At 37.9% G+C, this 15,114-nt stretch overlaps 2 protein-coding genes and 1 pseudogene across 3 annotated transcripts; 2 read left to right on the top strand and 1 right to left on the bottom strand.

The window, feature by feature from the left end:
• Positions 1–1,085: 1,085 nt before the first annotated feature.
• LOC110068611 (uncharacterized) lies at positions 1,086–4,409 on the top strand (annotated as a pseudogene). The gene is made up of 4 exons (XR_016203419.1): positions 1,086–2,541; positions 2,651–2,716; positions 3,013–3,018; positions 3,401–4,409. The product of XR_016203419.1 is annotated as an uncharacterized LOC110068611 (transcript).
• On the bottom strand, positions 3,901–8,639 carry LOC110068661 (uncharacterized). Its single transcript, XM_089277006.1, has 6 exons — positions 8,369–8,639; positions 6,774–6,929; positions 5,923–6,041; positions 5,726–5,830; positions 4,480–4,547; positions 3,901–4,361 (listed from the first exon to the last, which is right to left on the bottom strand). Exons 1-6 carry the CDS (start codon positions 8,637–8,639, stop codon positions 4,229–4,231), a joined length of 852 nt encoding a protein of 283 aa, XP_089133132.1. The 3' UTR covers positions 3,901–4,228.
• Positions 8,640–8,696: 57 nt separating this feature from the next.
• LOC110068662 (integrator complex subunit 12-like) lies at positions 8,697–14,043 on the top strand. Its single transcript, XM_089277004.1, has 6 exons — positions 8,697–8,852; positions 9,523–9,908; positions 10,685–10,751; positions 12,033–12,125; positions 12,512–12,637; positions 12,840–14,043. Exons 1-6 carry the CDS (start codon positions 8,697–8,699, stop codon positions 13,059–13,061), a joined length of 1,050 nt encoding a protein of 349 aa, XP_089133130.1. The 3' UTR covers positions 13,062–14,043.
• Positions 14,044–15,114: the final 1,071 nt, after the last annotated feature.

The raw sequence follows: 15,114 nt of genomic DNA, 5'->3' as shown, positions 1-15,114 counted from the left end.
AGATTTTTAGTAATGGACCCAGCAAAAAACACACGCTGGATTTTTAACCTCCCTAAAGCAGACACCTCTCTTAAGCGGACACTTCTCTGGTTCCGAGTGTGTCTCTAATTATAGGAGGTTGGACTGTACTCGTTGAGTTGTCCTCTCAGTATTTCGACAACCATAACACCTTTCTGCGCAAGGAATATTCTTCAATTAGGTCACGGTATTCGTACCAGTCCCTTACTAAGCGAGTATAAGTAAGAAGATAAGAGCTCTGCATATCATTTCAGCCCAGTTCGTGTAAGAATCCTCTGGCTGTTGGCAGCAACAACATGTTGTCTCTCTTTCTTGCTTGCTTCTACACGCTTCTCATTTCCTCATCCTCTCTTCCCCAATCCTTTTACTCTTCTCACTCACTCAAGCACTGTGACAGTCGCTTTTCTCAACATCTTATTCATGCAGCGAGCGTGATCGTGAAAGGCACTGTCGCGAATAGTTGATAAATGGCAATCCAAATTTCGTTGAGAACTTTAAGCTTATTAATCCAGCTCCCCAATCTTCATTCAGGTCCCTATTCAGCTACATGATGGCGACCGATAGGGGTTCTGTTTTCTCGAAGTGTCGTAATCAGTGCTGCTATATAGTATTTGACTCTAAGAAATTCGATACCTCCGTAAGAATGAAAACCATTGACCGATCGGCACGATATGCTGAGTGCATGCTCAGCTCTCAGCCGGTAATGAACTGATCTAAAACTGTTGAAGGCTAGTGTAAAACGTAGACTGCGAACTGCAGACTCTGGACCGGAGGTAAAATGCAGCCCGCAAACCAGGTAAAGTGCAGACTACAGACTATATATCGTGTTTTTCCCGTTATTGAGTGCTGACCGTAAACAGAGTTATTAAGGTTAATCGCAGTAAGAATATGCACTCCAGTTAACCTGAATATCACTCCGGTTAGACTGAATATTTTTCGGGTTAGCCTGAATATTACTCACGTTAGCCAAAATAACGCTTCAGTTAAAAATTCTTCAGTCTGCAGTCTGCGTTTTACCCCTGGTCTGCAGTGTACATTTTACCCTCAGTCTGCATTTCACCCCCGGTCGTACAGGCTGCAGTCAGCAGTCTGTGGTCTTCGTTTTACAATGACCGAATTACCACCAGACTAACACTATTTTTTGAACAATGCCGAAAAACCAGGAACTGCGCGACACCCCACAAACATGACAAATACTGACAAATACGATTTTAATTTTTCATCAAAGCTTTGCAGTTCCCGCCAAAATCACAAACGAAAAGCGCGCGTGCATCTGGATGGCTCTTTCCAACGTCATTGAAAAAGAAAGTTTTCAAGAGTTTAATACGCACTTTTGTTGTCAAAGCCACGTTGGTGAATAATACCATGGATAGTAGAGTCTTCTACTATCCATGATAATACACGGCGTCCCTAGCAATGAGTCTTGAATCAATTCCTTGTACTTATAAGGAACGTGTTGAATCAAGGGTTGTTGACGAACTTTGCATGATCAGCGAGCAATGTTGGACATCACACGGAAAAAACACGAAAACGAAAGCAGTTTCACAAGACAGCGGGAAGGATCTAAGCAGCCTTGTGTGCAAAATGCTAGTCATTGAAGATGATAATACACGTTTTCCAACTTCTAAGACACCTCTTGCGGCATGGCAGGTTTGTGTATCACCCAAGCAACACAAAGGAGGTTATCAACTGAATCCACAAAGTTCAGATGCTCTTGGAACGAACAAGGCTGCAGTTTTCCGAAAATATCCGCAGTTTTTCACACCAGCACGCTGTTGTAGTAATTTCAAGGAGCGGGATAAAAGCGAACTGAACAGCTGTACATGTGTTGAGCGGGAAAGTGGGGCGAAAGACGTAAAAGCTAAAAGTTCTCCGTTTGCACCTGAACAATCACCTATCAACAATAACAACCTTCAAGATGGCGGAAGGTTGGATAGAAACACGAATTCTCCGTACACTGAATTCAAGTTTTACCATTCAAAATATACTGATCACTATATGAAGAGTTATCGGGAACAAATCACTAACGTCAATATACGAAGACACGTACAATGGCGGTTGTGGGAAAACAGTATTAATACTGTGAACAAAACACCGAGAAAACCCCACGCAGTGAAAAGCAAAACCACCCCAAAGTCTTCCTTCGCCTTTTACAGATTTTGCATCTCTAACAAGAAAAGTACTTGTGACAACGGTGTCTTGAAAGTTGGACCTTGCCCAAGAACCTTGCCTGAACAAAATGACTCGAAAAAGAGCCGAAAGACAGCGTCAACGGCGGAGAAAAAACCGGACCAACGAAAACAAAGAACATTTGTGACGAATCTGGAATTTCAAAGCAGACCCCAGGCGCGTACAGAAAATATCGTGACCACTTCTGGTCTGGATTGCGGGGAAAAAGATAACGGCACTGCCCCTGAAACGGAATCTAACAAGGGGAAACTGAAAAAAGTTCAACTCAAAGTTGACTGTTCTACTGAATCTCCTCGCATTGTGCCAAAAGCCGGCCGCCCAAATAAATCCAAGGTAAGCCATTAATTGTAGAGTACTTTTCCGTGTTTTGCTCATTTGCGTTCTCACCCCTTGCTGTCGTTGTTTCAGTAGTCGTTGATTTTTACTTTTTTCTGTTTTACAGACTAGACCTTTAGGCGTTCATTTGAAGCCTTCGACACGATGTAACAAAAGCTACTCAGACATATCTGTAAGTATAAGCCTTGATCATTGAGTTTTTTTCTTTTTAAAAGACCAACATTACAATTTCATTGAAAAACTGAGCAATATTTCTGGTTTTATGGAAGATAACGTTTTCATTTTGATTTTCATGTCATCTTTAAACCTGAATAATTTAACTCGTAGGCTCATAAGTGGACGTGTTCTAAGATTAACACCACAGTAAAATTAACTCACTTCATGGAAATTGTGAATTACGTGGAAATTTTAGCTACACTGGCGGAACAACACTTCTAACTCAATCTGACATTTCTATGTAATTAACAGATTATGGTAAGAGTTGATAAGAGTTGTTTCACATCGGAGGGTAGGCGCTTCCTGGATTTAGTTGGTAAAGGAAAGCAAACAATAGCACAAAACTTTCATCTGCAATAAATATGTGGATTTAATGTTTATGAAACATACTGGGGTAACTCTGTTTACTGTATCATCAACAAGCTGTATCAGAGTATCACAGTTGTGCAACAGGTGAATATCGATGATCTTCAATTCAAGTTATAACAGTGTATAGTTGGTTTCATAACAGTTATCCACTGGATAGTTATTGATGTGTTGGATAAGAATATCCACCCTTAAAAAACCCAAAGCCTGGACTAAAAATTTCTAAAAATTTATTGTAACATTTTCTTTTCTACATGTTATGCTACATATATAGTATGAAAAAAAAGTTACAAGAAAGCCAGCATTTGAAGAAAGGGAATTTCTACGAATTACAACCCCCAAACCAATCACTCATTGCCAACAGATAAGTAAAACACCAAGTGACTATGGTGAGTCTCCAGGGTTTTCTCCTGACAAGAGTGTTGAAGTGAACCCCATGAGAAGTCCTGTACCTTCTGTATCTGGCACAAGTGTTAGAAGTCAAGTAATCACAGAGATGTTAATAAAGAGAGAGCCTCAAGTGGTGTTTCCAAAAAATAGCACCTTCCAAGCTTGTATTACTCCGTCCAATTACTCCACCAGCAGTGTGGAGTCTCATATTAGGATACAGAAAGGATGGCACAGCTGATAGCATTGCACAAGAATTGGACGAAGAGAAAAACTACAATGAAAACCATGTGAAGAGAGTGCCCTCTAAAACTTCAATTCCAAGAATTGGTCCTTTCATTTCCGATTGATCTGAATTATTATAGAGGGACAGTAACTAACTCATACTTGTTTCTTTATGGCGTCAAGCCTTTATTAAAGCTAACCAAAGATAACTTTTAGGATTCATCATTTACATGAAATGAATTTGTTAATCATTCTACAGGTGGAAATTTGAGTAGACATTAAGCCAATCCTACCAGTAGGAAGGTACTATAAGTACTTCTAGAATATTGTAACACTGAAATATCTTATTTATTTACAAATGTTATCATTTTACAGTTGACAAAGATACTGTGGCTGCTTGGACGTAATACCAATTATAATAAAAGTTTAATAGAGCAAGTATTGCAATCAAAATATATTTTTAGATTGTTCTCTGTAATCAATGGCAAATTCACAGTTTTGAGCCATTAAGATCCCAATTATATTTACTATAACTAATTTTGATTGAACTGTTACTGTCTGTTACTTCCATTAGACTCTTTAATTTATCCTGTTCTTCCTTTGCAAGATGCTGACAAATCCACCTGAAGATTCAAAGAGTAAAAAAGAAAAATCTTTATCTACGAAAAAAACCTATTGAACCATGCATGGAAGACAAGCCAACATTTACTCATTTGATAATTCCAAAAGGTATTTCAGTACCTTAAACATTCTTGCTCCGTTGATCCAAAATCTGTTTTGTACCACAGAAATATTCTTGACAAGATGACCTAGTGAAATGGTTGGAAAAATAGTATTAAACACATTGTTGTGAGGGCTTTATTAGGACATAGCAGAGGTTTGTGTATTAAAGTTCTGCTTTTGGGAGTGTTTGGTAATTTTTTATAATCATGTTTTATTGCTAATCTGTGAATGATTGGTCCTGTACTATTCCCTGACAGGGCATGGTCATGTCTGATGTGCATGCTGCACTTGAAAGGCTAACATATTATCAAAGTTTTGCCTAAATACAGTCTGGATGGGGGGGGGGGGGGGGAGGGGGACATTTACAAAATGTTTTGTGGGGGTATGCAATGTATTCAGACCAAAACATAATGATTTTTGATACCATATAACAAGCCTGACCCAAACAGCGATACCCACCTTCAGACCAGACTGACTCAAATACCACACCTTCTGATACCACAAATACCTGACTCTTTAACCTAGAAAGAGATTACCTGCCTACAATGCACATGTTGCAGTTATATTTTGTTATCTCCGTTAATTTTTGATTCCATAATTTATTTACATCATGGTTTGTTTTCTTTTAGTTAGTTCATTATTTTAGAATTTATCTTAACCCAATAATATTAACTAGAGATATTGAAAACAAAAATAACAAGCTAGAAGAAAATGAACCACAATATTATATTTCGTTGAAAGAAAAAATTAACTGAGTGTCAAAAATAAACAGGCAATCACTTTGGCTTTGGCCTTACTATAGGTTTGAAATGGCTGAGTAGTCTAATTGCATTGGTAAGTAATTGTTTTGGTTTTTGTTTTATGACACTCAATTGAAGAATGCTCAACAAAATAACCAACCATAAGATGTACATGCTCTGTGCATCACAGAATGGTCCTGCTTGTTTTTTTGTTTTGTTTTTTGTTTTGTTTTTTTCCACTGATCTCATACAAACAAAGATATCTGTCCATGAACTTTTCTCTTACAGTCTTCATCCTTGACTGCATGCATTTAGCAAATATCTTCTAAACTTGTGGTCTTAACAGAACAAAAAACATATAGAGAATGTTCTACAAAACCTGGGTTTCCTGCAAGACTATCCCGTGATGCGCAGAACATATATGAGTGCACTAATAAACAAAGGCAACTAAAATTTTGATGACTAATGCCATAAGACAAAAGAAGAGAATAATTATAATAATGTTCTAATTGTTATGTACCAACCCCATTCTTGTCAATGCACACTTCTTGGGTGCAAAAACTCTTTGCTGCTGAATCAAGTCCTCTCTCAAGATTCTCTGCAGAAAACACCTTGATTGCAGGACATGACTGCAACATTCAATTGATACAAAAAGCCTAAGTTGAGAAGTGTCAAATTGAACAGTACATATCAGAGGTAAGGGAGAAACATTACTTAGTACCTTTGCTCCACACACTAAAGCAAAGTGAATCCTAGGGTCAACTTCTGTCACGGTGAACCGGAGGCGAGGATCAGCATCCTCAAATAAAGGTTTTCCTCCAGAGGGATGGGGTCTGTTACCTAACGGTGAAGGAAAAAGTTGATCTTTACTGTTTACTCCAATCTAATCATCCTTATCGTCGTCATCATAATCATCATTATCATCATCTTTATAAAGTTGGCAAGGCCGATAAGGTATGTCAACTTAAATTCCTTTATCTTAATTTGAGTTTCCCTTTCCCACATTTAATATGCTTTGACTTGAGTTCCACTGCTCTTTTGAGTCTAGTTGTATGTTTCTCTCAGGTCTAGGAGGTATATTTCCCCCAGGGATAGTTGATGAGTTTCCGCCCTGGTGCAGTACAGGTCAGAAAAATGGGATAAGAGAGGCCCATGACAACTTCTTCTAGACAATGTCAGCTACTTTTTGAAAACAGTTTTCAACAATTTTCTATAGCTGGTTATTTACAACAATACCCACCAAAATTCTGGTAGTTGCCGGGTCTTATTGAAAACAAGTTGCAAATAAAGAGACCCTGACAGAAGGAATGGGAACTGTTCTTGTATAAAAAGTTAAGGGTTACTCAAGGCAACTAAACTTCTCTAAACTGGACAGAAAGCAGTGCTCCACCCTCACCCCACAAAGAACACTGAGCAATACTAAAATATCCCAAGAGAATAACATTCTTATTTTTGCATAACAATCCAGAAGAGAGAAAGGAGAAACTGTTTGAATTACGATGACTTGTAAATGAGTAACTGTGGAAGTGAAACAAAATGAAGGAAGATAATAATACCACAAAAGTCATTTACCTCTGAGAATTCCATGTTCAATATCATCTAAAGAAAATGTGTAACCACCAATGTTGTATGAAGTTCTTCTCCAGAAATTCTCAATCTCTAGGACTGAGTTTGGTAATCCACTTTCACACATTGTCAAGCCATGAATTGTGAGAGAGTTGTAGATATCTCAGTACAGTTTATATCAAGGAATTGTGAAACTTAAGTGGAAAGACTGTTCTTTTATTTTATTTTATTATAATCCATGCACTTCCCCTCACAGATATGGACTTAATTTATGCAACAAAAGAGAAAAAAGCAGATTTAACATCGATCCAAGCAGAAGTGATTCCACCCCTGCCCCCTTGCCACTGATGAGCTTAACCAATCAGCCTTTTATACAGTCCAGGAAAAAATACATGAAAGCAATATGAACTTCAACTAAGACACTAAGGCCATCCCATTTTCCTTTGTTAAACATCATAAGACTAGGGGTCAGTTGGTCGATCACAGTGAAAAATTAAACGTGCTCCCCAGTTTATTAAAGGTCTACCTTTAGAAAGCTGCACTCCCATAAGCAAACAGGCACCCTCGAACTGGGGGGGGGGGGGGGGATTTTCTTGCCCGAAAAATTTAGGTAATGCCCGAATGCGAGAGTGTTGAAATCGGGATGCAAACGCACTCAAATTGCATGAAAAACAAAAATGTTCACAATTCCCACATCTAATGAAACTGCTATAATTCCAAAAATAGATATATACAAAGCTTACATAATCAATCATAATCTACCAACAGTCTCAAATCCAAGTAAAGTCTAAAACTTATTAAAGAAAAAAACCTGAAAAAAGTAACTAACTATAAACTTTATTTATGAGCTTTGGAAATCACACAAACAGCATTATTTTGTAATGTTTTCTCTCAAGTGTCATTGCCTGAATCATTAGTGTTTTGCCCGAAAAATCACATGATCTCCGCAGCTGGAGGGGCTGCGGCCCTTCTTGCCTCCCCCCCTCCCCCCCAACTCATACAACTCCTCAGATCAATACCAGGTACTGGAAATAACAAGACAGGTTATTAAATCCACATGGATACAGCACATCTAAAACAGGAGTCAGAGGGTTTCAGGATGTTCGGAGTGTTGCCATTACCATTATCACAGGTCTCGCAAGCTCCTCGCAGGGCCATAGCTAGTAACAAGCAAACTAAGGCACTTGCCTCAGTCAGTTTTTTGTATGGGCAATGCCTCTGTCATAATTTTTTCTGACTACAACCCTGCCTTGTATTGGGAGTTAATGAAATGTTCACAACACCCAAGGAGCTTGCAATTGGGAGACCTGTGCCATTATTAAGAGTAATAAACACTTAGGCTAACCTAACCGTTATTTAGGTTAACCAGCATGTTTTATAGGCTTACCCTGTCTCACTCACCCCCCACATTCATTTTAGACTTACTTTTTGGATGTGAACTACGGAAGAGTGCACTCTCCTCCCCCCGCCCACCCCCCCACCCCACCCACCACTCCATCACCGAGGCCTTGCGTCTCAGCACAGATGCATGTCAAGTTGAAAAATTGACTCACGATTTCAGCATAATCAGGAGCAAGAATACTGCGAGTCATAAAAGATACTCAGAAAGAACGCTATTTTCTCTTTCTGTTCTAAATTTCCCAGATTCACGGCTTTCAAGGCTTTAGTTCTGTCCACATATTCCTGAAACAAGTCGCTTTCTTTCAACGCACTGTAGTCAACTGCTCGACCCTCCTCTGTGATAAAGCTCCCTTTGATCTTTAACATAAGCCTCTGAAGATCTTTAGAGAGATCAAGGGCAGAAAGTGAGTTTTCTTGCAGTTGTCCGCCAGCATTCAAGACCGGAGCATCGCTTGTGTTCGCGGCCGACATGTTGACAAGTGATTGCGTCGGAGACTGGGCACAAACATTGAACAAAGAAGAAGCAAGATGGCGGCCGTCAGCGGTTCTGCAGAAATCGACTCTGTCTTTGTCAAGGCTTTGAAACTCTTACACTCCAAACATCCTGATTCTTTGGACCAGCTTCGTGCTCTAAGAGATGATGTCATCAGACAGCACAACCAACAAGTTCCTGCTTCTTCTAAGGTATGAGATATCCACTGCGACTCAGTCTTGTAGAATCCGAAAATTGAATTTTTACCACTCTGACAACTTTGAAAGACATCGTTACAATCTAAATAAAACAAATTCTACAAGTTGTTAGTCGATGATTGGCGCAAATAATTTTTTACAAGAAGTACACCATCGCCTGAGTAATAGTTTACACCAAGCTGCCCCTGGTCTGAAGAATATTTTAAGTGAGGGTGCCATAGTAAAGAGGAACAATCTCCGAAACTTAACCTTTTTTCTCTGTTTGTTTTCTTTTTGCCCCTTATTTAACCTATAAAGCTTGATTAGAATGATGAAAAAGCACACGCAAAAACAAACACAACTGGGTATTTGGCGTAAAAAACTTGCATTTTTAATCCCTGAAACATGCATTTACATGTATGACTAGTATCCCTGTGTAACCAGTCCAATGTGGTTATCCTATTTGAGCATCCCTCTGGCTTAAGAATGGCATTTCTATGAATTCAAAGTTGTCAACCTACTCAGACTCGCAAAATCTTGAAAACTGTTAGCGGGCTAAAAGGGCTGTCTTGTGAATATCAATTTGCTATTTTCAGTTTTAAGAAACAGTTAAAACATGATCTTCAGTAATGTTGTGAAGTTCCTGAAATCAAGTGTTATTCTATAATCTTGTCTTTATGACCAGGAGAAACCCAAGGAAGCCAAATCAGGGCTTCATTCTGAAAGAAGACCAAGTGCAATAGTTAAAACAGCTGAAATTAAAACCAAATTATCAGAGAAGAAACATGACACGGAGGCCAAGCCAACAGTTCCTGTTAAAACAGATCATGTCAGAAACTTTGCTGTTGAAGAAGCAAGTGTCGAAACTCTGGAGGTTGGCTCAAGTTTGATTGAGACTGTCGAGTTGAGTTCAAGTTCCTTCATGGATCATAGTGCGGCAAAGAAGGCCAAGCTTCAGTTTGATGTGGAAGATGTGTTAGATGAGGGAGGTTTAGAATCTCCAAGTGCTCTCCAACCTGTGGTTGATGACTTGATGATTGATTGGGGTTCTGTCTGTGGTATCTGTTGTAGGTTAGTTCTTTATTAAAAAAAAGACAGCACCGCAAATCATGGTAAAATCACTAAATACAGCACATGTATTTAGCAAGTGATCCTATGATATTTTTGCCTATAGTTCCCTTATTATAGGAATTAAATACTCGCATTAACTAACACATAATAATGTAAAGGATGGGTTTAAATAAATGTCAATAAGAAGTTTAAAATATTTTTGATGAAGGAAGTTAATGCATTTATTTTAGGACAATGAGGGCAATTTTTGTGATGACAAGAGGAGCAAAATTTTCAAATGAAACAAAGATTATTGCGGCAATACACAAGTTAATTTAGCAAGAACTTTGTACATGTAAATATTAATTAAAGTTTTATGGGTTGATGGACAGAATCTTGCCATCCCAGACATTCTTTACTGCTAATTAGTGATGCCAGTTGATCTCCAACTCTGTTAAAAGATTTATTTTCTTGCCCTGTGAGCAGCCATTTGTAGGCAGCATTTCTTCATGCCTGGGCTTCAAAGTGGACTGCTTAAATTAAATCAATACATGTATAAATTAGTGGGATGGAAACAAATGCTTTTGACTCCTTTTTTAAGTTTGTGTTCAACGAAAAAAACAATCCAAGAAATAAGCCTGATTAGAATTAACATGAATTTTGTAATTTGCACTAATTTCATAGCACACATGTGTACAGCCATGTAAACTTTTGATTGGGTGATTTAAACTAATTCACTGCACAGAAATAATATTGATGTTGTGTATGTGGCTGTCTGTTTCTTTTTTCTTTCCTAGAGAAGAGAGCAAAATTCCCGGAAATCAACTGGTGGAATGCCATGAGTGTCATTCGCTTTATCACCAGGTACAAAACATTTCAAGGATATAATTTTAAATACATTTTATTTTTTTTTTAAATTCTCTGAAGCCAGCATAAGAAACTACAGTGTACCAGTGAGAGTTTAGTGAGTGTTAGCTTTAATTGCTATCCACTGAAAAACGTTAAGTTATGGATCAAGTGATTATTGTAACAAAATTATTTGAAGAGACAAAATTGATTAAAACAAAAGAATTGAAACAGTTAAGAAAATAAAACTAAATTCTGCAGTCATGAATACCTGCCCACCAGTACCCCCCACAGGAGAGCAATAAATGAATACATCATCAAGGTTTTTGTAGAATGTTCATTTACATGTACCTAGTATATTCCTATTGCTATACTCCATTAGATACTATATTCCTATATTCCATTAGATACTTCTCTCAAACCTTGGTACTACATGGGATTTAAAAAAGCTGAGTGACCACTCAGCACTTTAATTTGTAGTGTTGCAGCTACATTTATGTTGATCCTTGATCCTTAGAATCAATGAATTAATTATTAGTGTTTATTAAAAACTCTCTCTTAAGGAGCAAATGATAGTACATGGGAGAGTTGTTTTTTTGAACACATTCAATTGCCTAAAAAAAACAAAAATTGGATGAAATTGTGATCTACATGTGGTTACCTAGGAGAAGACTAGCTTTGAATTACTTATACTTTCTTTTAATTGTACTGCAGAGGGCAGGAAAGTTTCTATTAGTCTGTTGAAAGTCTGTTACAGTCTTGTCCACAAATGGCTTGTAATTCTCTCCCTTGTCTGGTTGTTCTGTTGTGTCTGTTTTTAAGTTTTATTGGTGTAGTAATCGTTGTTTTTCTGTGTTTGTGAGGGGAATCCAAATAGCAGTGGAAAACTGAAGGCAAAGAACATTTTTCCTTCATGTACCTCATTCCTTAAATTATATTAAAAATATTGAAATTATTGAAGCATACTTAAATGTTAAATGGAAGAAACCAAACTTTGTTGGCTGAAAAGTGGAAGAAAATTTAACATCACTGAGAAAGGAAAAAAGCTCTTACATTCGTGTGAGTCAGTACATTGGTATAGATGGAGGATCTTGTTATAAATTTTTTTCAATGATTTTTTTATTAATGGCTTCAGTTGCATTCATAAGCATTTTAAGATTTAGATTTGCACTATAAAATACATAATTTTTATAATTATTATTAATATGTATAATTAGTATTGTAATAACCTGATTACAAAACTATAATATATGTATCTGATCACAAAAAGTTAATTTTTTAAAATTTTTTTCCCGGCAGAGGTGTCATGAGCCACGTGTGATGGACAGTGAAGTAAATGATCCACGTCATGTATGGTACTGCGCCCAGTGTGTCAGAAGGATGAGAGAAATGGTAATATAAATACAGCAGTCATGATTTACATGTAACAACACAAGTCCTTTTTGGAAAAAAAGGTGTTTTGGCAGTCTCTACTTGTACTGTAAATGCTGTCTTCAGTTACATTGTATCTCTGAGTTATTTTCACTTTCAGACCAACTTGTTGTATTGATTGGCCTAATAAGAAACAAGAAAATGGGTACAGGTTGCCAGACACATGTCACTTAAGTATAGCAATAAATCATTGGAGCAGACTGAAGTGATCAATTATCAAATGCTAATTATATAATTATGTTAATCAGAGTTCTGTCACTTCTTCTTCCAAAAGGTCCCATGGTTTCTTGATTTTTTTTAGTTAACAGTACTGACTGTGACTTTATCCTTTTAATGATCATTTACAGGCCAGCAGTGCATCGCCTAAATCAAGATCAACAGAATCTGCAACATCTGTTAAATCACATTCGTCTTCTAGCAGACCCATTCCTTTATCTCCTTTCAAAAGACAGGGCTCCATTTCTGATACCAAGGTAAAAAAAGATTTGCCTGTTTAGCATAACAAAACAGATCTGGCCTTTTGTAAGGACACATTGCTTTCCTACACAGGACAGGCAGTGAGCTTCGCACATACAACTTCATAAGAAACTGTTTTGCTGACTGTGAACTTTATTTTAGCTGGACACATTCAGGATTTCAAGTAACCAATAATTGTGTAATTGATGTTAATTTCAGCCTGTTTCCTCTCCTACGATGCACCAGTCATTTGCCATCCCAGCCCTTAGCACAGCTTCCTCATCATCTTCAGCTGGGGCAAGTAAGCCATCAACAGGAAGTGGATCAACCTCTTCACAAAATGTAGCCATGCAGTCAGCACTGAAGAGACTGCAGATGGTCAAGAAAAAGGCACAACAGCGAGTATTTAATCATCAACAGATTCGCATTCCCAGGAGATAAATCTAACTTTTGATGGACCACTATAAATTATGGTACAAAGCAGTTCCCAGGAGGACAAACAATATTGTCATGATTGTGTACAGCCACAGCACAAAGTTTGACTTGCACCATTTACACTATACCATTAGCATATATGTGTCTAAGGTCGTGTTGTACTGGGATCAACCATTTCTGGTTGGTTGGGTTTTTTCGTGTTCTATTGGGGAAAAACTGTTTTCGGTTGGTCTGGTTGATCAACTTTTTCAACCAGCCTCAAACCAGCTTGAAACGGTTGAAAAAGCATTTGCGTGATTATGTCGCATGATTGTAGCTCGTGTAAGGACTATTCCCAGTCCTGAATTACCGCGTTTCAACCGACAATGGTTAGAAAAGTGTTCTATTGAGAAACAACAACTGTATCAGCCCAAACTGGTTGCTGTTGAAATGGTTGATCTCCAGAAAACACAGGACATGGTTATTTCATGTTGTTAGGGAGCTTAAGCAATGATGACAACACCACCAAGCTAAGAACGAGGGCTGGAAAAAAATGGATTTATAATTTACCTTTGAATTTTGCAATTATCATCTTGAACTGCTTAGTAAGCCAAGTGGTGTAAAACCCTGCTCAATATGAAATTAGCTGTCATGGCTCGATTTCTTTAAAAAAAAAAGAAAAAAAATGCAAAAGTTGGTCATTTCACATTGTTGTTTTGAAGAGGTCAGTTACAAAATGTACAAAGATTTATAACGCATGTGCACAGCCATTGTTCTGCCCGTTAAACCTTTTGTTTAGCAACTTTCCCATTCCTGTTGCCGTCATGGTTTGCTTAATCTTTTTCATGTAACATTTAAAAACATTCTGACCTGCTGTCTTGTGTCTTTGAAAACATCACATGTGAGTTACTGACAAGTCAGCTACCTTATCAATCAGAATTTCATGTTTGAAATTTATGGTATTTATAGTCTGAGACTACATTCTGGTAATAAATCTTTTATTATCCAAGCTTGCTCGGAATAATACTGGTGGATTATTAGCCATTAGCGTTTATTAAATAGACCTCTGGCCAATATTCTCTCAGTATGGTCCTTGTCCTTAAAAATGAATTAAATGTACTAAGGCACCCATATAAATTGAAGAGGGCCACACCAAGATTCAGGTCATGTTCTTTCAGGATCAACTGTTTCTGGTTGGTTGGGTTGCTTGAGTTTTTTTGTGTTCTACTGGGGCAAAACTGTTTTCGGTTGGTTTGGTTGATCAACTTTTTCAACTGGCCTCAAACCAGGTTGAAACAGTTGAAAAAGCATTTGGGTGATTATGTTGCATGATTGTAGCTCGTGAAAGGACTATTCCCAGGAGTTGCCATGTTTCAACTGAAAATGGTTAGAAAAGTGTTCTTTTAAGAAACTTCAACTGAATCAACCCAAACTGGTTGCAGTTGAAATGGTTGATCCCAATAAAAGACGACCTTAGTTATAACCTTGCCCTAGAACTATATCAATTTTTAAGCCGTTCGTGGTGTTCTTTCTCACCTTCAAGGGATGTAATATAATATTTAAAAGTAACATAAATGTGAAATCGGCATATAGGCCACCCTACTGATGCAAAAAAAAAAAAGCCATAAAAAGATTGTGGTGGTCAGAGACTAAACGGGGAACAAGCAAAATTATAATATTTAAAGAGGACACCACATCAGCCATAGCCTGGTTTTCAGGCAGGTCCTCTACCCTGGTCGAGTTTGAATTTGGAGATGTTGGATTTTGTGGAGGGAGAAAAACCAGAGTACCTGGAGAAAAACTCTTGGTGCAAGGCAAGAACCAATACCGGTAACTAAACCAACCCACCCATGGCACCAGGCCACAATGGAACCTGGGCCATGCAGTAGCTAGGAGGCAAGTACTCTCACCACTGCATAATCTCTGCTCCCCTAAAAGGAGAGCTCACTCATATATTTTGTTCATCACTTTGCAACTTGTTTGCTGCTTGGCAGCTCAAATTTGGTTGAGAAATGAAAGAGAAAATCGGGTACCAAGTTTCCCATAGGTGCCCAAACTTGTGTGTAACTGAAAGTGTTTT

The sequence above is a fragment of the Orbicella faveolata genome, unplaced genomic scaffold, assembly GCF_042242905.1.
Source record: "Orbicella faveolata isolate gen_17 unplaced genomic scaffold, um_ofav_v1 contig_46, whole genome shotgun sequence".
Taxonomy (NCBI): Eukaryota; Metazoa; Cnidaria; class Anthozoa; order Scleractinia; family Merulinidae; genus Orbicella; species Orbicella faveolata.
Note: the sequence above shows the minus strand (reverse complement) of the source record. Positions and strands in the feature narration are given on the sequence as shown.